This window comes from Mustela nivalis, assembly GCF_964662115.1.
Source record: "Mustela nivalis genome assembly, chromosome: 4".
Classification (NCBI taxonomy): Eukaryota; Metazoa; Chordata; class Mammalia; order Carnivora; family Mustelidae; genus Mustela; species Mustela nivalis.
This window is the reverse complement of record NC_139023.1, coordinates 33,912,526-33,935,886: the sequence shown is the minus strand read 5'-3', so window position 1 is coordinate 33,935,886 and position 23,361 is coordinate 33,912,526. Positions and strand designations below refer to the sequence as shown.

The 23,361-nt window shown below is 36.4% G+C and overlaps 1 protein-coding gene across 3 annotated transcripts in view; it reads left to right on the top strand.

Moving 5' to 3' along the window:
- The window catches only part of NSUN7 (NOP2/Sun RNA methyltransferase family member 7), a 58,460-nt gene that overhangs the window by 4,794 nt on the left and 30,305 nt on the right, over positions 1-23,361 (top strand). For all 3 annotated transcript variants that reach the window (XR_014311187.1, XM_082728840.1, XM_082728839.1), the window contains exons 3-8: positions 2,775-2,833; positions 3,176-3,306; positions 13,469-13,621; positions 13,968-14,151; positions 15,531-15,741; positions 21,045-21,188. Coding sequence is in view for 2 of the 3 variants with exons in the window: in XM_082728840.1 (XP_082584966.1) it covers positions 2,775-2,833; positions 3,176-3,306; positions 13,469-13,621; positions 13,968-14,151; positions 15,531-15,741; positions 21,045-21,188 (882 nt within the window). In the remaining variant the exon portion in view is untranslated. The remainder of the gene's footprint in view (positions 1-2,774; positions 2,834-3,175; positions 3,307-13,468; positions 13,622-13,967; positions 14,152-15,530; positions 15,742-21,044; positions 21,189-23,361) is intronic.

Below are 23,361 nucleotides of genomic sequence, written 5' to 3'. Positions count from 1 at the left end.
TACAATCTTAAAAAAAAAAAAAAAAAATGAGTCAGAGTCTTGAGGACTGAGCCACCCAGGCTCCCCCAGACACCTGCTGGGTTATATCTTGACTGCATAGTGATTCATTAGGAAAATTGTCTTGATCATAACCCCATAAGCTCTGGTTTCATGTAAGTTTTCTTGAATGACAATAATAATATATTTGCATAGCTCTTTGTAATTCAAAAAAGTTTATGTCATTTGATAAACCAGTCCTTTGGGTTGCAAGATTCTCATTTTGCAGATGAAAAATTGAGGGAAGCTCAAGAAGAGATTAAATGATCTGGTAAGGAACTTGCAGGAAGATGGTTAAAAAGAGGAAGTATTTCTTCTGGTTGGAAGGGGTGGTAGAATAGCAACCCCATCCTTGATCCTAGTTTTTTATGGTCCCATGTTATTTTATTTTAATTGTATAATGATTTTATATTTGGTGATGCCAGCTTCCTTTCCCTGTTTTGCCAAAAAAGACTTAAACAATTTTGTTTCCCTCCTTCCGCATACACACAGACTGCATCTATCTGTATTGTAGAATTACATTTGATATTCTTGAAGTGAAGATTCTAGAGATCCCTCATATGAAGGGAACTCTATGAAAACATAATAAAAATAAAGAGGGAGAACCTAGAGGAGAGTCAAAAGAAGGAGTTTCTTCCACGTCTCTTCCAGAATGGGAGGAATGAAGGGTGATCGATGTGAATTTTAGGGGTACAATCAATAGCCCTCTTCCTTTATACTTGATTTGGGAACCAACTGAGAGAGGGAAAAAAAATGTGTCTGGGGACATGGCTTTAGATCTCCAGCCAGGTGGCTTGCAGAAACTTTACTACTGATTTAGAGACTTCTCATTTAATCCATGACTCAGCTGAAGTGTAGACCTCTCTCCTGCACATCCTGGAGACACACAGGCAGATGGAAGAGACCTCCATGTTGAAAACCTGAGCAATAGGGATGAGTTCTCTTCAACAGACTAAAGAGAACAGCCGTTAATTAGTGGGGAACAGGGAATAATAATTCAAGTTATCGTGCCCAACTAGATAGGGTAGGCAAGGTTTACAGTCTCCAAGTAAATCCTGATAACTCAAATTAGTTGCTGGCAAAGTGTTTTATTTGGCCACTCTGGTTTTTTATTAAGAGGAAGACAAAGAAATGCAGCATAATATTGTTGCGATAAATAATGCGCACTTTGGTTCCAGACTGTCTAGGTTTGAATCCCCGATTTGCCACTTGCTGTGTGACTACGAACATCTTACTTAACCATTCTTTTCCTCATTTCTTAATCTATAAAATTGGGATCATAATGATATCTAGTTTACATGGTTGTTATAAGAGTTCAAAGAATATATGGACCGCATTTAGAACAAGGTGTAGCACATAGAAAGCACTATCTAAAGTATACGGTTACTATTAATGTTGATATCACTTTGTGTGCATGTTAGGTAAATTGTAGATACGCAAAGGTAATATGTTCCGCACAGTATCAAAGGCAGCCCAGAGATGCTATCAGTTTTGACAAGAGCCCCCAAAGGAAAAACGCAGTGTTGTCAAAATCATCATTCTCTCATTCTGCCTCTCCTCTCTTTCTTAGGAGTTAAGCATCTCCATTGTTCAAAATTCTGTGACCTGAGTGGGTCTGCTTCCTTAGGATGCCTTCATTCCTATGATGACTATATTTTCTGTGATAAAAATTGGGACCCATGCTGAAAACCTATGAAGTAGCTAGGAATTGCTTTGCAAGTATTTAGTTTATAAAACTAAAGCTTATTTTCCCAGTAAGTGAAATGAGGATATTGCCTTGTATAATACAGCCATAATTGATGGCTCAAATATGGATCATGATTTCCAAAAGATTTCTTCTGGAAACTGGAGTCTGTGCTCCCTTAGTCACTTCTGTTTAGTTTTCCCACCTCCCAAATAAAAACAAATGCAGGGTGTGCTGTGCATATAGTAGGCTGAATGAATTGAAGCTAGCTAGCCTAGGTTTCTGCTCAACTGATTAAAGCATTTGTCACGCGTGTGTGTATAGTTTAATGAGTTGTAACTGCATTGTGTGGAGTTTCTTCAATGTATCCACTTGTTTCCACCTAGTACCTTTGCAATTCTCTCTCTGTCTGCAATGCTCGCTCCGCTCAGATCTTGCCATGGCTAACTCCTTGTCATTTGGGACTTAGATGAAATGTTATTAATGTCTTCACTGGTGAGTCCTACCAAATATTTCAGTAAGAAGTAATACTGATCTAACATGAACTCTTCAAAAGACTATAGGAAGAGAGAACGCTTCCCACTTTACAAGGCCGGCATAACCCTGATCCCAACATTGACAAGGATATTACAAAAAAAGAAAATGACAGACCAATATGCCTCATGATCATAAACATAGGACAAAACTCCTAAATAAGATATTAGCAAATCTAATCCTGTGATACATTAAAAATGATAAGACATTTAAATTGTATCCTCTTTAATGTTTTTCAAAGGACATAAATTAATGGCTGGAATTCCTTTATTATTACTTTAGCTATTCTGATAATGTTCCTTTAACTAGGATTCCATGTGGAGCCTGGGTCCTAAGGGTCCAGGACTCATAAAGATGCCAAGTATTCATCATGTAATTGTAATTTTAGTCTTTGTCAAGAGTTGAGGTGAATTGTAGACAGGAAGATAAAGGGGTTGTATTGTCTAAAGTGTATTTTGATTCTAAAGTTTTCATTTTCAGTTTTGATTTTTCAGTAACAGACATTTTCCTTGTCTTACAGTTCAAGATATTTTGGAAACTATGTTAATAGACAGCTATATCTTCCCAAGTACCACAATAGTAAGTAGACAAGCTTTATATAATTAGCTATCTCATGATTGTTATTTAGAAATTACTAAAAAGTCTTTAGATTTAAATCAAAACTAGTTTCTTCAAAACACATCCTGAACTCCTTCCTACCTCTAATTCTGATCCTAGTCCTTTCTTCGTGATGCACATAGCAAAAATTATCTTTTAAAAAGGTTTATTTTTTTTTTTGCTGAATTTTTTTTTCCATTTGGAAGTCCTCTATCTCCCAGTACAACCAGACTATGTAAAAATAGTCATATTTCTGCTCTCTTATGAAAAAATAGTGGAATGGAAAATTGTATACTTTCCTTTATGTGTCTTTCCCCTTGGTAGCCAGATCATTTGAGCAGTCTTATTATTGTGATGCTGTATGATTTCCAAGATAGAAAATTTCAAGCTCGTCTTTTTTCTGATAATGAAGAGCCCATAGCAGAAGTTCAAGAAGTAGAGAACCTTCTTAACAGGTAATTGTTATAAAGTGCAAAGGATATTTTATATGAAATAATTAGTATTTTCACTGGTAAAATTGTATACCATATAATGTATAGATAAGTGTCAAACATTTATAGAGGAAAAAAACAAAAGTTCATGTTTCTCAAGTTCCTTTACAAATAGTCTTGAACAGGTTGAATATTCTGTTTAAAATCAAGTTATTTTGAAAGCTTGAATTATAAGATCCAGCTTGTAAGTATTTAAAAATTCATGAAAAATTCCTAATAATGTTTTAGCATATACATAAGTTAAACATCATTTGAAAGAGCTCTTATTTATTGACCTAGCTCTGTTTATAGCTCTCCAACAGAAGAACCCACTACTTTGCCAAATTAAAACAAACAAACAAACAAAAAAACCCCCACAACTTCTATGTAGTTAAGAACAAACCATTAAGTTTTAAGTTTGTTTTCTTTTTAGCTTAAATCTTGGCAGAAACCTACTATGGAGAAAATGATAGTACCTACCTAAAAAGGTGGTTGGGAAAATTAACTAAACTAATGGATATGAAATGCTTAGCTTAGAACTACACACATAATAAATGGTCAATAAATGTTAAGTGTTACTTTTAGGGCTTTTGTTATCCTGTTGTTGAACCTTAATGGAAAGCAGAATATAGCAACAAAAACAAAAATCAATCTTGTAGGAGGAGTTTTCCCTAGTGTATAATCTGAAACAGTTACTAGTATTGTATTTGTTTTTATGTTGTTATGGGAAATTCAAGCAATTTCATTTAGATTATGAGGTCAGAGGATTAAGGTAATGGAGCGATAATAATAACTGACAGTTACTGAACACTTAATATGCATCAATCACTTGTCAGGAGCCCTTTAATAAAACCCTCTGAGGAGAATACTGTTAGCAAGCTGTATTTTAATACATGGAAAAACTGAGGCACACACAGGTCACGGGAACCTACCAAAGGCCATAGATCCAAGAAGGGAGTGGCCAGAATTAAAAGTCAGGAAGGCTGACACCGGAGTCCCAGTGTTAACCATTTCTTTTTTTTTTTTTTTTTAAAGATTTTATTTATTTATTTGACAGAGAGAGATCACAAGTAGGCAGAGAGGCAGGCAGAGAGAGAGAGGGGAGGAAGCAGGCTCCCTGCTGAGCAGAGAGCCCGATGCGGGACTCGATCCCAGGACCCTGAGATCATGACCTGAGCCGAAGGCAGTGGCTTAACCCACTGAGCCACCCAGGCGCCCCGTGTTAACCATTTCTAAGCTATTGCTCCTTACACTTAGGACAGTGAGGTCTTGCTGAAGTCCTCTGGAAGACTGAAGTTAAGACATAGTCACATCTCCTGTTAGCTGTAGCCATAAGAAATTATAAGATGGAGAAGAGCAAAAACAATCAGAGGTGTCTCCCCTCTGTGTTAGATGGGTAAGACTCACCCTGTTTCCTGTGTGGGTTTCCGGGAAACCACCTGACTGCCCATCCCACTCCTGGGCAACCTGCCTCCCGGAACAGGCATCCAGATACATCAGAGAGAATTGGTGGGGCGATATGCTGTGGGACAGGCTTGGAGTTTCAGCTTTGCTGAGCTTCCCTCAGTTTCTGTTTGACTTAGTCAGGACTCAAGAGACACTGGTCGAAGTCCCAGCTAGTCTCCTTGAGCCTAAGGAGAATGGAGGTTAGCTTGAGTCAGCCAGGAAAGCCACGGGGCTCTAACCAAATAAGAAAGACCAGACTATGCTTTCATCATCAGCAGATTTTTAGCTGAACACTAGCAAGGCAGTGAATAGGACAAGCAAGGCCATGGCTCAGGAGGCCAGAGGAGCCAGAAGATAATACTATTAGAGGATTCCTGATTCCCAGTTCCTGAGCTTACGTGTTACAGTTGTGTTTAAGTTTCTTCATATAGACTAACTTGTTTTAATCATCTCCATACCCTAATTCCAAATTCTAGGTTTCCCAGGAATTTGGCTCCGTAGGGTCTGGGTGCATTCCTTTGGGCCAATCCCTCATGGCCAATAGAGTAGGAATCTCTCAATCAACCTCTGTAGATCTCTGGGGGCTAGGGGCTGGGTGCTGTTGTCTCCAAGGAAGCAGAGTCATTGCACTCTTGAAGTATACCTTAGTATGGTTCTACTGAGAGGATAAAAACCAGTTTTAAGAGGTGACAGAAGTAATTATTTAGCAAGGAACCCTTTTAGTAAAAATGATTTCCTTCTTATGAAAATTCTGTTTGATCTTTGTTGTTGTTATTGTTTTTCCCAGAGATCCTTGTTTTTTATACGCTATCTACCAACTTGTGTCTTCCTTTTATTTGTTCATGGCTTTAGTGATCCAATCTTGGATGATACCCATTACCACTTTGAACATATGCAGGGTCCTTAAGAACTCATTCCTTGTATAAATCAATTATGTTTTTAATACTATGTGCATGGGTTCAATAAAAAGATACCATAGCCATGTCCTCTTTCACTCCCCATGCCCTCACACTAGTCCAAACATCAGTTTGTACCAAATAATGTGTTGGAATTTTGTGAGGCAGAATTGGAGATGAGTAGCAAAAGACTAGAGAGGGAGCAGGACGGGAAAGAGTTAGTAGTCCCTCCATCCACACCACCCAAAACTATTCCTCCTGAAGCCTTCCACATTAAATTATGGCACCAACGTCAACCTGGACATCAACCTTGATACTTCTTGTCTCCCCTTTCCTGTGCCCATACTATACCTTGTGTGGTAACTCCACCTGGAAAACATGCTTCATCTGTCTACTTCCCATTTCCACCACTACCTTCCAGAGCCAAGCCGCCATCTTGCTACACCAGCTTCCTTGTTGATTTCCCTGCCTATAACTCATACTTTCCCACAATCTCTTCTACATGACAGGTAGAGCAGTATTTTAAAAATGTAATTATTTGGTCATAAGAGAGTGTCTTGAACTTATGTCTTGCTATATCATCTAGAAAACTGGACAAAATATATGATGCAAAGATTTGGGCATTAGACAAGACACAGCACAGAAACTTGATCCCTGAGAGAATGAAAACAAATGAGATGAGTGTTAGAATAATCCTGGCTTTATGCCTAGAGGTACTTTCCAACTGTAGTACAGGAAGGGGGCAGCCCAAGAGGAAAATGGTAGTCTCACTAAGAAAACAGAGATCAGAATTTTGGAAGGCTGAATGATAATTTCTTTTCTTTTTTATTCTATTAAATTAATAAGGTCATTTATATTGAATAATTTTTTAAAATGTTAAAACCAAGCAGGTACTTTACTGAAACAGGGATTCGTTACATTTGTTCAGATATGTCTCTTTTCTCATCTTCCCCAATTCTCTCAATCCCTATAATGTTCCAGTTTCTCATTTGCCAAGATGGTCCCTAAATACTTATTCATGGGTTTTTATATCTCATATTCTTTCCACCTCTTCTTTGGAAACTCTTAGACTATTTTGCTGAATTAGCGAATGTTCTGAAACATTCTGAAACAGTCTGATGTCTGATTTTATATTTGTATGAGAAATTCAAGTAATTGACTGAAGATTATCCTTTGGCATTGAGAAAATATTCTAGTTAGGGGTGCCTGTGGATCTCAGTTGGCTGAGTGTCTGACTCATGGGTTCTGCTGGGGTTGTGATCTTGGCACAGTGGGATGGAGCCCCCTGTTGGGCTCTGTGCTCGGCATGGAGTCTGTTTGGGATTCTCTCCCTCTCCCTCTGCCCCTCCCTTGACTCACATGTGTGCCATCCTTCTCTCTCTCAAATAAATAAATAAAATCTTAGAAAAAGAAAATATTCAATTTATGCTTAAAGAGAACCACATATATACAGGATACAAAAATAAATTTGAAATGGATTAAAGACTTGAATGTTAAGACTGGAAACCATAAATCTCCTAGAAAAAAACCTAGGCTGTAAGTCCTAGGCATCAGCATTATTCGTTTGCACCAGTCTCCTCAGGCAAGGGCAACAAAAGCTAAAATAAATTAACAAAAGCTAAAATAAATAAAATAAAATAATAAATAAAATAACTTTTGCACAGAGAAAGAAATCCAACGAAACAAAACAGCAACCTACTGAATGGGAGAAGATATTTGCATATCATCCATCCAATAAAGGGTTAATGTCCAAACTACATAAAAAACTTACACAACTTAGTATTAAAAAACATAACCAATTAAAAAAGGGGGAAAGGACTTGAATAGACATTTTTCCAAAGAAGGCATATAGATGGCCAGCAGCACATGAAAAGATGCTCAACATCAATACTTATCAGGGAAATGTAATTCAAAATCATCATTAGATACCTGACACCTATCAGATTGGCTATTATCAAAAAGATGAAAAATAACAAGTGTTGACAAGATGTGGAGAAGTAGAGAAAAGCAAATCCTTGTACACTGTTGGTGGGAATATATATTAGTGCAGCCACTGTGGAAGGCAGTATGGAGGGTCCTCAAAGAGTGAAAGTTGAACTACTATAGGATCCAGCAATGTCACTGCTGGATATTTTTCCAATGAAAATGAAAACACCAATTTGAAGAGATATATGCACCCCTGTGCCCATGGCAGCATTATTTACAATAGCCAAGATACAGAAGCAATAGATAAATGAATGAAGATGGGATGTATACATAAAACTCAACTATAAAAAAGGAATGAAATCTTGCCATTGCAACTACATGAATGGACCTAGAGTGTGTTATGCTAAGTGAAATAAGTCAGAGAAAGACAAATAGCATAAGATTTCACTTGTATGTGGGATCTAAAAAACAAATGAACAAATGAGACAGAAATTGTTTCATAGATCCAAGAAACAAACTGTGGGTTACCAGAGCACTGAGGGCTGGGGTGAGCAAAATGGGTGAAGGGGGTTAAGATGTACAGACTTCCAGTTATAAAATAAATAAGTCATGGGTATGCAATATACAATATAGGGAATATAGTCAGTAATATTCTGCTAACTTCAGTGACAGATGAACTAGAATTAACTTGGGGATCATTTCATAATGTCTAAAAATATGGACTCACTATGATATATACCTGAAACTAATAGGATATTGTATGTCAATTATACATCAATCAAAAAATAAGAAAATAAACTGAAGGAAAATGGTGTATTAGGGTTCTATTCTGGCAACTGACGATACCGCAACTAAACAAGAGTAGGCAAAAGAAAGAATTTATTTAAGATATTTCATGGAAGATTGAACATCAAGACGGCGGGAAGGGCAGTGATATGGCTATGCTTCTACTAAGTCCTATGACTTAAATATCCTCAAGATTCTCTGACTCTAGTCTCTGCTTCTGTGTGTGCTTTGGCTTCTTTCTTTTTCTCCTTGGTTCCCAGAATGGGAAACTTGGCTGCTGACAACTCAGAAGCTTTACCTCTTACAGCACCAACACTAGAAAGACTGGCTTGATTCTCTCTTCCTACATCCAAGAATTGTTTGACCCTGCCTTGAGTCAAGTGCCCATTTGCTACCAATCAGCAGTAGCCAAGGAGACCAAGAAAGTCATATGAATGGAGGGAAGAGAGGAACGTTTCTCAGGAGAGAGGGATTTCTATTCCCAGAAGGGAAGCCGTGCTTAGAATGCAAAGCCGAGGTTTCTACTGTAGATGGAACATTGGTACGCTAAATATGTTGACCAAGAACTTCCCATTAATTAGGTACATGTTAACTGCCATGATCCGCTGCTAGTTAGAATAACATTCCCCAACTTAAGGAGAACAACACAAAAATTTTAGGAAATATGCCTTTTTCACACGAGTGGTTGTGACAGAGCCATGATATTCTTTCTTTTTCTTTTTTTCAAATATTTTATTTATTTATTTACTTGAGAGAGAGAGAGAGCATGAGCAGAGCAGAGGGGCAGAGGCAGAAACAGACTCCCCACTGAGCAGGGGGTCCGATGCGGGGCTTGATACCAGGACCCCAGGATCATGACCTAAAATGAAGGTAGACGCTTAACTGAGTGAGCCACCCAGGCGCCCCAGAGCCATGATATTCTTAAAATATAGGTTTATCTTTGTTATTTTATTCTTAGCAAATTGCATTTCTCCACTACATCATCAACCATCACTGACTTATCCAAAATAACCTTCATGGTTCCTTATGGAAAAAAGAGAATAAAACCTATCATAAGCAAGTGATTTGTATATTTTCTTTTGTATTTATGTATTACCCAATTACATTAAAACATATTTCTGTTTACCTTCTAACCACTTTTTCTCTCAATTACGTTTTTCCAATGCTCTGTAGGAATAAATATGAAGATTTTATTCCTTTTGTTCTGTAAAAGAACTGTAACTCCTTTATTATATTTAGAAATCTAGTAAACTTCTAATTACATAAAATAATTAAAGGAAACATTGGGAATAATTCTTTTTGCCATTATTTATAGATATAAAGTTTCCTGGGACACACTATATATTAGGTGTAATTTTATATTATATATTAGTTTATTTCATTTGAGGCCCAGGATATCATTATTGTCCTTTAGAGGCAACATTTTCTTTGCTATTGGAAGCCCTCAGCTAGACCTGGGCACTAACGCACCAGAGAGACTTAGTCTAATCTGGGGTTGAAATAATTGGAAGCTGTGCTTTAGTCTGCATGAAGGCCAGCTAGTCTTTTTTTTTTTTTTTTTTTTTTTTTAGATTTTTGTTTATTTATTTGTCAAAGAGAGAACAAGCAGCGGGGAGTAGCAGAGGGAGTGAGAGAAACAGACTCCCCACTGAACAGGGAGCCCAATGTGGGGTTTGATCCCAGGACCCTGAGATCATGACCTGAGCCAAAGGCAGATGCTTAATCCACTGAGTCAGCCAGGAATCCTGCCAGCTATTTCTTTTTACTTCATTCCTAGCATTGTCTTTTGGTGACCCCATCCAAAGCTCCCTGACTCCTGGCTCACTCCTACTTCTACCCTTATGACTTAGCCTAAAAGTAACTCCTGAGAAACTTTCCTCGGCTCCCATAGCAGTATCCCTCCCTTGTGCCACCATAGTATCCTGCCTTCCCTTGTCACGAATACTTAAGTCATTTAAAAATAATTGCTTTGTAGAGATTAATGACCACACAAAAAAACAAAATTGCTTTGTCTCCTTTGACCAGACTCTACAGTTTGTGATATCAGAAACAGTATCTTCCTTGTGTATCCCTTTGTTCCTAAAACAGTGCCTGGAACACAATAAGAATGCAAATATTTGTTCATGAATAGGTTGGTATTTCTCTATGCTAGGTGGCCTTCCATTTCCTGCAGAAAAAATTCCCACTTCCTATGCATGGTCTATAAAATTTTTTGTGACATGAGACCTGGATCTCTCACCACCCCAAACTCTAAATATGCTTTGCTGTTTAACATCTCCGTATCTTCAGTGTCCTCTGTCCTCTGTCTGTGTGTCTTTTTTCCTGTGGGGTCTGGAAAACTCATGCTGTCTGTGTCTTCTCTTGTGGTCTGGAAAATTCTTGCTTCTCTTTTAATAGTTTAAGTTTCTCCTCCTATTCGAAGTCCCTTTGGGCTGATTCTTGTTCTTTTTCTAATACATTTACTTTCTTCTTTGTGTATCTTACAGCATTCATCATGGGCTAAGATTGTTTATATACCTAATACACCACCAAATTATATGTTACTTACAGGTGGAAGCTCTCTTTTAATCTCTATAGCCCAGATCCGATCACAGTTTGTAGTTAACAATATTTGAAAAAAAATAGGTATAATAGTTATTATCACTCTTTTAAAAAATTTATTATCACTTCTTGAATAGCCTGACTTTGAAATACATTTTCAAAAATATGTTTGCAACAGTTCTGTGAGTTAGATATTAGTTCCTAATTCCTAGAGTTTAGAAAAGCTCAATAACCGGTCTGTCATATAGCTAGTAACTGGTGGAAGCAGAATTTGAACCCATATAATCTGACTGCAGAGTCCAAGCCATACTGGCTGGAGAGGCAGGAGAAGAGGAGGCAGAAGGAGGGGGGAATATGGCATGATATAAGGAGGGGCAAAAATGGTTCCGTGTGTGGCCAGGCATAGATTCATGGATGGGAGTGGTGGAAATTGAGAACTGAGGAGCTGGTTCAGATTAAATTATTAATACCCAAATGTATTATGACAAGGAGTTTCGATTATTTCCTGTAGCTAATGGGTTCATTTTAGATTTAAGCTTAGGAATTCCAGAACTACAATTTAACATATATAGATCGCCAGGGCGACCTGTACATGTTAAACGTACAGTGTATCTGTATAGATACACTGGCTGTGTATACAGCAGGTGCTGGCAAACAGGGCATTGAGCAGCTCTCTGGTAGTGTTCAAATTATAGTGGGCGGTGGACTTCTGGATCAATGATCCTGAGGAAAGGCCATTTTTGCTTCCATTTTCATCATCGCGGTCCATCTTACAGCTATGGAAGAAGTTACTAGTATAGCCACGGGGTAATCCATTTACAGAAGAAATGTGTGCCTGGTTATCCTAATAACATTTGGGATTTGGTCTTTATCCTCAATCTGATACTGCATATTTATACAAAAATCTTTATGACTGTATATATACTTTAAATTACTTTTGTGTGATTGAAAAATATTACAATTCACAGCATGAAATGTTCGCTATCTGTAAATTTGGAAAATTATTTCTCTGTGTACTTCTTCCCCCCACATATACAACACATACATTTTTCTAGGCTTCATAACTCTAATTTTTATGTGTAATGATTGAATAACTCAGTTGATAGTCCTTATGGTAAATACCGTATAGGTATTTGGAATGACTATTTAATCAAAAGTGGTATGCACTCAGAAACATCTCACATGTATGATATAGAAAAGTAACTCATCTCTTTCTATTAATTTATTTTTGATGCACATTAATGTATTATGTAGTTGTTTTTAGTGTCCCTTGCTGTAGTTCTCTGACATTAGGAGATAGCACTACACAAATCTAATTTTATTATAGCCCTAGAAGTCTTTATGTTTGATAACCCTTCCCTCTCCTCCCTCTCTGTTTCTCTCTCTCCTCTCTCTACTGGCCCCCCAATCCCTTCCTTCCTCTAGCTCTCCCTTCCTCATGCAGGCTACATATTCATACACAAACACATTGTTGGTGAAAAGTTCTCATTCTAATGGGTAAATAATCTTTTTTTTTTTTTTGAGAGAGAGAGAGAGAGAGAGAACGAGCAAGTGTGCGCACATGCGAGTGGGGAGCGGAGGGGCAAAGGATGAGTTAGAGAGAGAATCTCAAGCATACTCCGCTCTCAGTGTGGAGTCAGATGTGGGGCTCAAACTCTTGACCCTGAGATCATGACCTGAATCAAAATGAAGAATTGGATGCTTAACTGACTGAGCTACTCAGGAGCCCTGAGTAAATAAGAATCTTGATCTTACAAGCTTTCTGTAGCAACATACACCACTCTGGCTGCACTTGACTCTTCTCTCCTATCTTTTCCCCATTTCTCATTCAAGGTTATCCTTGGGTTTTATTATTCACTTAGATTCCTACCGTGAAAATTTTGATTATGGGTCCTATATCCTCATTTATTAGCTATTTTCTATGAGATCTAGAGAAATCACTGGATCCTCATGGTAATGATAATAACATTTTCTTGGTTTTCTTTTCTGTTATGGGATAATCAGAACTGGTAAGGACTTGATATTGACTCATGAAAGTTCCTTAATCTTACTAAAACTAGACTATTGGCAACTATGATAATAACTAGCCTATAGTGAGTGTCTGCCATGTGCCAAGAATTGTGCTAAGTATTTTGCACACATGATTGGTAATCACCGCATTAATAGCAAGTTAAGTCGACCACATTCTATAGATGAGAAAACTGGCTGAGAAAAGAGATTCATTAATATACTTGAGGTCACACAGCTAGTAAGTGACAGAAACTGAATTTAACTTCAAGTTTGTCTAACTAAATTCCACACCTCTTTCACTACATAAAATTTCTTTCAATCGGCAGCTGATATAAATATCTGGAGAGACATGTATCTACACAGGGGCAGCAAAAACTAAAGAGAAGAAGCCGCATTATTGGATTTCTATTTTCAAATAATTTATACTATGGAAATGTGAAGCAGAATTACAGAAGTTTGTTAGAATTCTAAATCTAATTTGTGAATTTTTCTAGTGGAAAATTGGTAGTAGTAGTCACCAAGAATGGATTTTCTGTTTCTAGTTTTAAGACGAAATTGGCTGCAGCTTTGGCAAGATGCCGAATCAAACATGATGCCCTTTCAATATACCATATTCTTCCAGAAACTGTTAGAAACCAGGAACTAAGGGCCTCTACTTTGCCACTTTATGCTTGGATAAATACTTGTAAAATCAGGTAAGAGTATTAATCAAATTGTTTATTCACCTTTCACTTTGCTAGCCTTTCAAAATAATGTGATAAGAAATATTATCTTTTTAATGGGTGGGTAGGGCACATCCAGGGGAGTGATCGGGGAACTGTAGTTAGTTCACAATCTTATCACCAAATTACCAAAGGTAACTACATAAAAATGTTAACTTTTTTGTATTTAATTATCTTTTAACTTATTGTTGGCTGAAATTGTAAGTTCCATTAAATGTAATATACGCAGGGATATTTATATTTGTTTTAGGAAAAAGTGCTAGTGTCAAATGCATTTTTAATATATTTTTAATTACAACTTAATATTGCATATTTACAGTCCTGAAGACGTTTATTATAGTTTGAAGAAAAAAGGCTATAACAAAGTCAACTCTGTATTGCATATTGATGAGAAAGTCTTTGCTGTGGACCAACATTGCTATGATGTCTTAATTTTTCCATCTCATCTCAAAAATGATCTTCTAAATATAGATCTTTTCAAAGATTATAAACTTATATTTCAGGTAAATGTTTACTTTCATTGTGGTTCTCAATAATCTTACTTACTCAAAGAATCCACTTAAAAATAAAACCCAACATTGGGAGAAGGAGAGAAGTGAGTTGGGGGAAACCGGAGGGGGGACAAACCATGAGAGATTGTGAACACTGAGAAACAAAATGAGGGTTTTGGGGGGCCTGGAGGGTCAGGTGAGCCTGGTGGTGGGTATTATGGAGGGCACATATTGCATGGAGCACTGGGTGTGGTGCATAAACAATGAATCTTGGAACACTGAAAAAATAAAATTAAAAAAAAAAACTCAACAAACTGATTATATTTTTATAGATTATCAAGAAGATTTATAAACCTAATTCTTGGCTATTTTATTGAATAAAATTAATACCCTTACAAACAGTGTTCCTATGTACTTCAGCATCTTTGTCCCATGCGCAGTTATAAAGAACATGTTCTCCTTCATAGACTCTATAGATGGGGATACTTGTACTGCTGGAAGCTGAAAGGCTGTATTTTTCTCTTCCAATGGAGCATTGAAAAAAAAAAAAAAGTGCAATGGTACCTTTTCTACCTTCCGTTTCTGGGAAAGATGCTAGTACCATCCTGAATTTGAAAATGCAACATTTAATACTTTCCCATTACCTCCTTAATATGGTCTTACAGCATTGATTTTTAAGAGGTGTATAATGACTAACAATACAGGAAGAGAATGTGAGGTATAATGGGGTTTCAATAGAATGAAAAATAAATGGTCCAAAAAATTAGGTTTTATTAGTTTTTATGTCCTTAGATTCCAATTCTTGCCTCAGATTTACCTTGGTCCTCTAAGGTTTATTCCTTCACAGCGCTCATATTCTTGGGTAGAATCTCTTGGCCTTAACTTATAGTCATACCGTATTGAGCCTTGAGATCAACTGCAGAAACCCATTTGTCTAGACCCCTTTTATAAGCTTGCCAACCATCTAACTTTTAATATCTATGAGTTAGCAGTGATTTAAATGACAGTATAATGGGAAGAAATAATGGCAGTAACTGATGATTGAGTTTTTCATGAAGGGGTAAGAATGGATGCTGTAGTAGGACATCACTAATGTATTATTAATCACATTTGGGGGATTTTTGACAGTGTCTTAACACTATATGAAAGTGAAATGATAACATTCATAATTTAGGTTAAGCAAAGTTAAGGTCTTTGTTTCCATCAGTTATTTTTGTTAATTTTGTCTTCTAACATATATTAAGATGTTTTAAACCCAAATGGATTAGGTATCTCAGGATTTCTACCCAGTACCTTTTTTTTTTTTTTTTTTTTTTTACTTAAGCAAGAAAAAGTCAGTTCATGCTTCTAGTCAAACCATTTGAAATTCTAATCATGTTATTATCTTGTAGGACAAATCTCGAAGTCTCGCTGTCCATTCTGTAAGGGCTTTATTAAATATGGATGATGATATCTTAATGGTTAATACAGGTTCATGGTACACAGTTGCCCATATGTCAGTCTTAACAAATAATAACACCTCAAAAATATTTGTGTGTGGAGTAAAATCACAAGCTAAGGATCCTGACCTGAAGAACCTTTTTACAAAAATGGGATGTAAAAGTATGTATAAATATTTATTTGTTTGGTGATTAAGGTTCTGCAAAATTTTGAAATGTCAAAAATGTTTGAATTTGTTATTTTTTGTATTACAAAAACTCTGTATATACTATGCTTTTCAAATATTCCCTACTTCATATTACACCAGGCACTTCTCATTATTTAACATTGGTTATACAACTGTAGTTTAAATTAATGAATATATTGGCACTTGGTATATTGCTTGGCATTAGCTACCATATAATTTGAAATTCAAACAATAATTAGTTAAAGAAGGTAGTAGAAATTATCATACTTTAATAAATAAGAACACATCTAAAGGAGAGCTTGACAGTGTTAATATCTAGGACTAGAGGCTACGTCCCTTAGGCTTCTTATTTTCAAAATCTTCTTCATTGGCTCATGCTGTGATTAAAGATAACATTTTATTAGAGATTCGTTGAGGCTGAAAAACTAAGCAAAACTTTCGACAGGTTCATAGGGAGACAAAAAGTAGAATTCAGAACTTGACCTGGAGAGGTAGACAGGTAAATACCTAGGGTTTCACTTGGAGAGAGAAGTATGCTGGATAGTGATCAGTTGTCTAACAGACTGAAGCCAAATTCCAGTCATCTCATTCCCAGTTGGATTAAGGTGATCTGGGATTATTAGTGCCCAGGTTTAGCTGCCTATCAGAAGCAAAAGTAGGGGCGCCTGGGTAGCTCAGTTGGTTAAAGCCTCTGCCTTTGGCTCAGGTCATGATCCCAGGGTTCTGGGATCGAGCCCAGCATCGGGCTCTTTGCTGAGTGGGGAGTCTGCTTCCTTCTCTCTCTCTGCCTGCTTCTCCGCCTACTTGTGATTTCTGTCTCTCAAATAAATAAATAAAATCTTAAAAAAAAAAAAAAAAGCAAAAGTAAATTCTCTGGAAGAAAATAACATCATCCTAAATCTCATATTATCTCCTAAATTTTTTCAAATACAATGTCTGGCACTCAATTTAAAAACAACAACAACAACAATAACAAAAGGCAAACAAGAAGAAAAAATAAGACTGATATAAAGAGAAAAATGCTACAATAGGAGCAAACCCACGGATGATCCAGATACTGGAGATATCAGATGTGGACTTTAAAATAACTATGATTAGTATGCTGGAGAGACTAAATGTCAAGTTGTAGAATTTTTGTAGAGAACTGGAAACTATAATTCTTTTAAGTCAAAAGAAAATTCCAGAACTAAAAAATACAACATGTGAAATTAAGAAGTAAAAAATTTAACAGTAGATTAGACAGAGCTAAAGAAAGAATAAGTGAACTGATAAGCCACAAGAATATATCCAGACTGAAGCAAAGGGAGACAAAAGGATGAGTAATATGGAAAAGATAATAAAACACACATGAGACTCAGTGATCCAGTGCTCTTCCACATGATTAAGAGCACAGAGAGAGAAGAGAAAAATAATTGAGAAGAAACAATATTTGAAATTAAGGCTGGGAATTTTTCAAAAATAGGTGAAATAAATTAAGCACCATAGATTCAAGAAGCTCCATGAACTCCAGTAAGAATAAACATATAGAAAAATATTAGATACATTACGGCATAACTGCTGAAAACCAAAGACAAAGCAGCCTGGGTGGTAAAATAGATTACCTTTAATGGAACAGCAACAAAACTAAAAACTAACTTTTCAACAGAAATAACTGAAACCAAAAAACTATTAATATCTGCATAGTGTAGAAAGAAACTACCAAGGAGATTTCTAAACTCAGCAGAAATTTCCTTTGAAAAAAGATATCCTTAGAGAAATGAAATCTGAGCTTGTCAACAGCAGACACAATGGAGGATATACTAAGGAATATTTTTTGAGTAGAAGGAATCTTTTCTTATACAGAAAGTTACAGATGCTGGAATAAATGAAAAACAATGAAAAAGATAAGTAAACTAAATAATTCTAATCTAATGTTTTGTGGGATTATAAATTAAGGTGGGGTTAAAATATATGTTATAAATAATTAAATTACAACAATGGTACATAACTTAGAAGGAAATGGAATTAATGCTTTTTATCATCTTTGTTTTGTCCAAGAAATGGTAAATGTAGTAAACTATTAAGTAGTGGCATGTGTTATAACTGGGGCAGTGAATAAACAAATAATAAAAGGATGTTTAACTAATATCTAGGAGGGGGTGGAAAATAGAATATGGAGTTGGAATACCATATTACCATAGAAAAGGTAAGACAAATAGAAAGCAAGTAGGTAGATTAAACTTTAAAAAATATATATGTAAACACATTACATATGCATGACTAATACTTGAAATAAAAGACAAAGAATGCCAATATTAGATTTTAAAGATCAACTATATGCTGTTTATAAGAGAGACCCTTACATAAAAGGATATTAAAAAAACTTGGAAGCACAAAAAATATATACATTATATATGCTAACAAAAGAGCTATTGACAAAGTAGATTTAAGTCAAGAAACATTACTAGAAATATAGCATGTTCATCAGGAAAATAAAACAGTATGAAAGAAGTATGTACTTAATAATATAATCCCAAATATAACTAAACTATAGATTTCACAGATGATTGTTGCAAGGTTGCTAGATACAAGGTGATATACAAACCAATTTCTGCATACCAATATCAAAAGTTTGAAAACGAGACAGATACTTTTTACAATAGTATCCAAAACCATACCCATTTAGGAGTACTTCTCATAAAAGATGTGTAAGACCTCCTCATAGAGCTATGGACCATTACTGAAAGACAGAAGACCTAAGTAAAAAAAAAAAAAAAAAAAAGATCATGTTTATGAACTGAAAGACTCAATGTCATTGAGATGAACTTTCTAAGTTGATCTGTATGGGTTCAGTTCAATCCACATGACACTGCAGAGTACTGAGATGTTTTTTTCAGTAAATGGTGCTAGAAAAAGTGAAACCCATCCATACTTTACATACCATCAACACAAATCTAGAATCTCCTGGAATTTATTATAGGAAAAACACTTAATGACTGTGATTGGTAGAGATTTCTTAAACAGGACACACAAAGCACTAACCATAAAGGAAAAGATTGATAAGCAAACTAGAGTAAACTTTTAAAAAATTTAAAACTTCTGTACATGAAGAGAGTGCAAATGCGAACTGTAGAGAGGGAGTATATAAACTGGTGAAGTTTCATCCACAGGGTATAAAGAGTTCTTACAAATTAACAATAAAAAGACAGCCCAGTTGGAAAATGTGCAAGAGACGTGACCAGTCATTTCACAAAACAGGATGTCCAGATGCCAAAAAAACCTAGGTAAAAGTAGTCAATCCCATTACTAATGAGGGAAATGCAATTAAAATCACCACATGTCTACAGAATGATTAAAATTTAAAAGATTGGGAGGGTGCTTGGATGGCTCAGTTTGTTAAGCATCTGACTCTTGATCTCAGCTTAGGTCTTGGCCTCAGGGTAGTGAGTTAAAGCCCTGTGTTGGGCTCTACACTGGGCATGGAGCCTACTTTTTAAAAAAAAAGACTGTCAGTACCAGGTACTGGCGAGGTAAAGAGCATTGGTAATACTCAAATACAGCTGGTAGGATTGTAAACTTGTACAAACACTCTAGAAAACTAGCATTAATCACTAAAACTTGAATAGGTACATACCGTGACCCAGCATTTTACTTCTAATCGCTCACCTGAATTTTTACCTAGTTAACAAGAGAGAATAGGAACCATTAGGTAACCACACAGTAGAGGAAAGGAAGTTTCTCCTTTTAGAAGTCTTCCAACTAATAAGTGATAAAAGGATGACAGACCTGAAATGTGACTATTTTGCAACCCCTTTGCTAGTGCTGAAAAGACAACTTAATGGGTGGATATGATGTGACTTGTGAAGTAGTTTTGTCCCCTTTCTGTCCTCCCCCCCAAAAAAGGGAAGAAAGAAAGAAAGAAAAAATGGAATCTAATTAAGCTTCTAGAGATCCAGCTACTAAGTCATAGGAAGCACAGAAGACAGGAACATGTTAAAAGTACACTCTAGGGAAGCAATTAGCGACATCCAGACTACGGAAAACTCTTCGTAGTACAAATAACCATGTTTCATTAGGAAATAAATTGTAAGAAAAAACGGAAAGGGAACCTATCAAAAAGAAATTTAAAATAAGGCTTAGCAGCTAATTGCAATGTATGTATCTTATTAAAATCCAGATTCAAACAAACTGTAAAAAATTTTTGACATGTGTGAGACTACTGGGAAATTTAACACATAATTAGATGCTTTTATTATTCAATGATAATAAGGAATTATTATTTTTTAATTTGTGTGGTTGTATTTTTAAAGGAGTTCTTATCTTTTAGAGATATATGGTGAAATATTTATAGATTCAAATCATGTGGGTGGGTGGAAGTGGGTACAGATCTAGATGAGACAGAAGTGGGCAGGAATGGTTCACTGTTGCATCTCCATGGTGCGTACTTGAGACTTTATTATAGTTTTTTGTCTGTTTTTGTATGTTTTAATTTTTCTGACAGAAACTTAAAAACAACAATTTCAAAACAGACAGAATAGGAAGACAAACACGGTGATCAGACAAGAGAAAGGGGTTGGGTGAGCAGTTTCAGGGGTGACTCCTCAGCAGGTGAGGGGAGGGGGAGCCATTGCAGAAGTGGACAGGTGGCCTAAAGACAGGGACATAGACCACTATACTCTGAGGGAGGGCAGACTTTCTTAAACCAAATTACCAAGTCCTTAAGGGACTTTAGACTCCCTCATAAATGCTGCTGACACTCATTTTTCACTGGGGAAGATAACATATAAATGGAGATTACAAATGGCAAAGGGAAATAACCAATACTGAGCATTTACTATGTACCAGGCCCATACTAAACTGCTTTATCTCAGTCTTCACCACACTTAGATGAAGCAGGCATTATTATCCCGTTTTATGAATATAAGGAAATGGAGATTCAGAGAGATTAAGTCACACAGTAAACAGTGGAGTTGGGAGTCACACTTGGGTATTTCTGCCCCCAAAGCCCATTTCCCTCCACACTATTTTGAAAGAGCCTGAAGTCCACAATGAAAAATGAAATGACATTTTATGTAGAAGGTATTTAAATCTCAAAATTGTTCCCTCAAGTGAAAGAGAAAGAGAACTCATGTTTTAACTTTAGGAAGTTATCAGAGAACAATAGCTCTCTTTTCTATGTTAAGATGGTTTTTTTGTGATGTTGAGGATTTAAAAATGAATAATAAATCAATCTAGTTACATACTGTATTAAGATTTTTAATTAATGTTTTTACATTAATTTTTGGTTTTTTCCTCCAAGATATTGAAATACTTCATGAGACATTTCTTAACATTGAATCAAAGGATCATAGATTACAGAAAGTTAAAGTGATTCTGCTGCTACCTCGTTGTTCAGGACTGGGTGTTAGTAATCCAGTGGAATTTATACTAAATGAACATGAAGGTACTTGAAAATTTTTTAATTTATAAATTATTGAAACTTGTTGATAATTTCAAAAATAAAGTTATTTAAAATCATTAAAAGGACACATTAAATATATCTGATTAACTGAATAGCTATCATGTATAGAGCACTTACAATGTATAAAGTACTTTACAGGCCTACCTGAGTAGGCCTAAGTCTACCTAAGTAGATCAGTCGGTTAAGTGGCTGATTTTTTATTTTGGCTCAGGTCATGATCTCAGGGTCCTGGGATGGAGCCCCGCGTTGGGCTCTGCACTAGGGACGTAGTCTGCTTCTTTCCTTCTCTCTTTCCCTCTGCTCCTCCCCCTGCTTGCACTCTCTCTCTCTCTCAAATAAATAAATAAATATTTTTAAAAATACAGTACTTTACATTAATTGTCTCAGTTAATCCTTATAGTAATCCTTTGTGATATGCACAAGGGGAATATTAAAAATATCTAATAATTGGAATGATGTAGGCCATCAGAACAGATGTTGGCCACTATGCTATTCTGGTATACACCAGAACTCAAGATAAAGACATTAAAATTTATCAGCATTTTAGATTAAAAAACTGAGACTCATAAAGCTTAATTCATTTGTATAAGGTCACAGGTTCTAGTTAGTAAAAGAGCTAGAATTCAAATGTAGATCAGCCAGACCCTACAGACTGTTCTAAAATGGCCCTAATTAAATCATTATCACATTATTTCAAACTCAAGACTTCTTTAACCCCCAGTATGTATGTTTTATGATATGAATACCTCAGATTAAATATTAATTCTAGGAATATTTTATTTGCTTATTTAATAAATCATAAAATATTATTTAACACTGCCATTTATTGAGCACTTGTATATAAGACAGTGAACCAAGCATTTTGTTTTGACTATTTTATCAAGTCCTCACAAGAACTCTATGAATCAGTTATAGTAGTCCCCCATTATCTATGAAAATTCATTCCAAGACCCCCAGTAGAAGCCTAAAACCATATGCAGTACGGGACCCTATATGTACTGCGTTTTTCCCCATACCTTTGCACCAATGATAAAGTTCAATTTATAAATCGGGCACAGTAAGAGATGAATAATTATAAAATGGAGCAAGTATAACAATATTCTGAAATAAAAGTCATAGAAATATGGTCTCTCTTTCAAAATATCTTCTTGTACTGTACTCACCTTTCTTGGCGTGATGAGAGATGCCAAAATGTCCATGTGACGAGACGAAGCGAGCTGAGTGATGTAAGCACCGTGACGTAGCGTTAGGTTACCACTGACCTTCCGCAGATTCGGAGAAAAAGGATCCTCTGCTTCCGGGACCGAGGCTGGCCTTCAGTAACTGAAACGGCGGAAAAGAAAGTCACAGATCCTGAACTCTGGTTTTCTACATTTTATGAGTCCGGACTCTGAGGCTCACAGGTTGAAGCTCCCCGGAGTCATTCAACTAGTGTCAGAGCCCAGATCCGAACACACACCAGCTCTGACTCCGAGGCTGACACTGGGAGCCACTTTCTTTTTCTTTTCTTTTTTTTTTTTTTTAAGATTTTATTTATTTTTTTGTTTGACAGAGATCACAAGAAGGCAGAGAGGCAGGCAGAGAGAGAGGAGGGAAGCAGGCTCCCCGATGAGCAGAGAGCGCGATGCGGGCCTCGATCCCAGGACCCTGAGATCATGACCTGAGCCGAAGGCAGCGGCTTAACCCACTGAGCCACCCAGGCGCCCTGGGAGCCACTTTCTTAATCCGAGTATATTTGCTGTGCATTAACTGAAACGGATCCTTACTCTAATCCGTTCACACTGAAAGCTCTGGTTAGATAAGATTGCCTGGAATGTTAGATAACGAAGACGTTTCACCAACATTCAGCTTAGAGTGAGCACCTATTTTCTGTTTCTCCAAGGACAGAATAAAAAATGAGAAAACTGCAGGGACAGAAACTAATATTTATTGCACACAACTATGTGCCAGTCAATATTCTAGGTGGTACGCATGCGCTATCACTTAATATCTACAATCACTTTTTGAGAATAGTGTTCTTTGATTATCTCTATTTTGTAGGGGGAGGGGGCAAGACTCAGAGAAATCTCACAAGCTGCCTAAGGTCACGTAGCTAGTCAACAGAGAAGCTGGGGTTAAATTCAGATGAGTTAGCGCATTCCGCGATACTGCACCA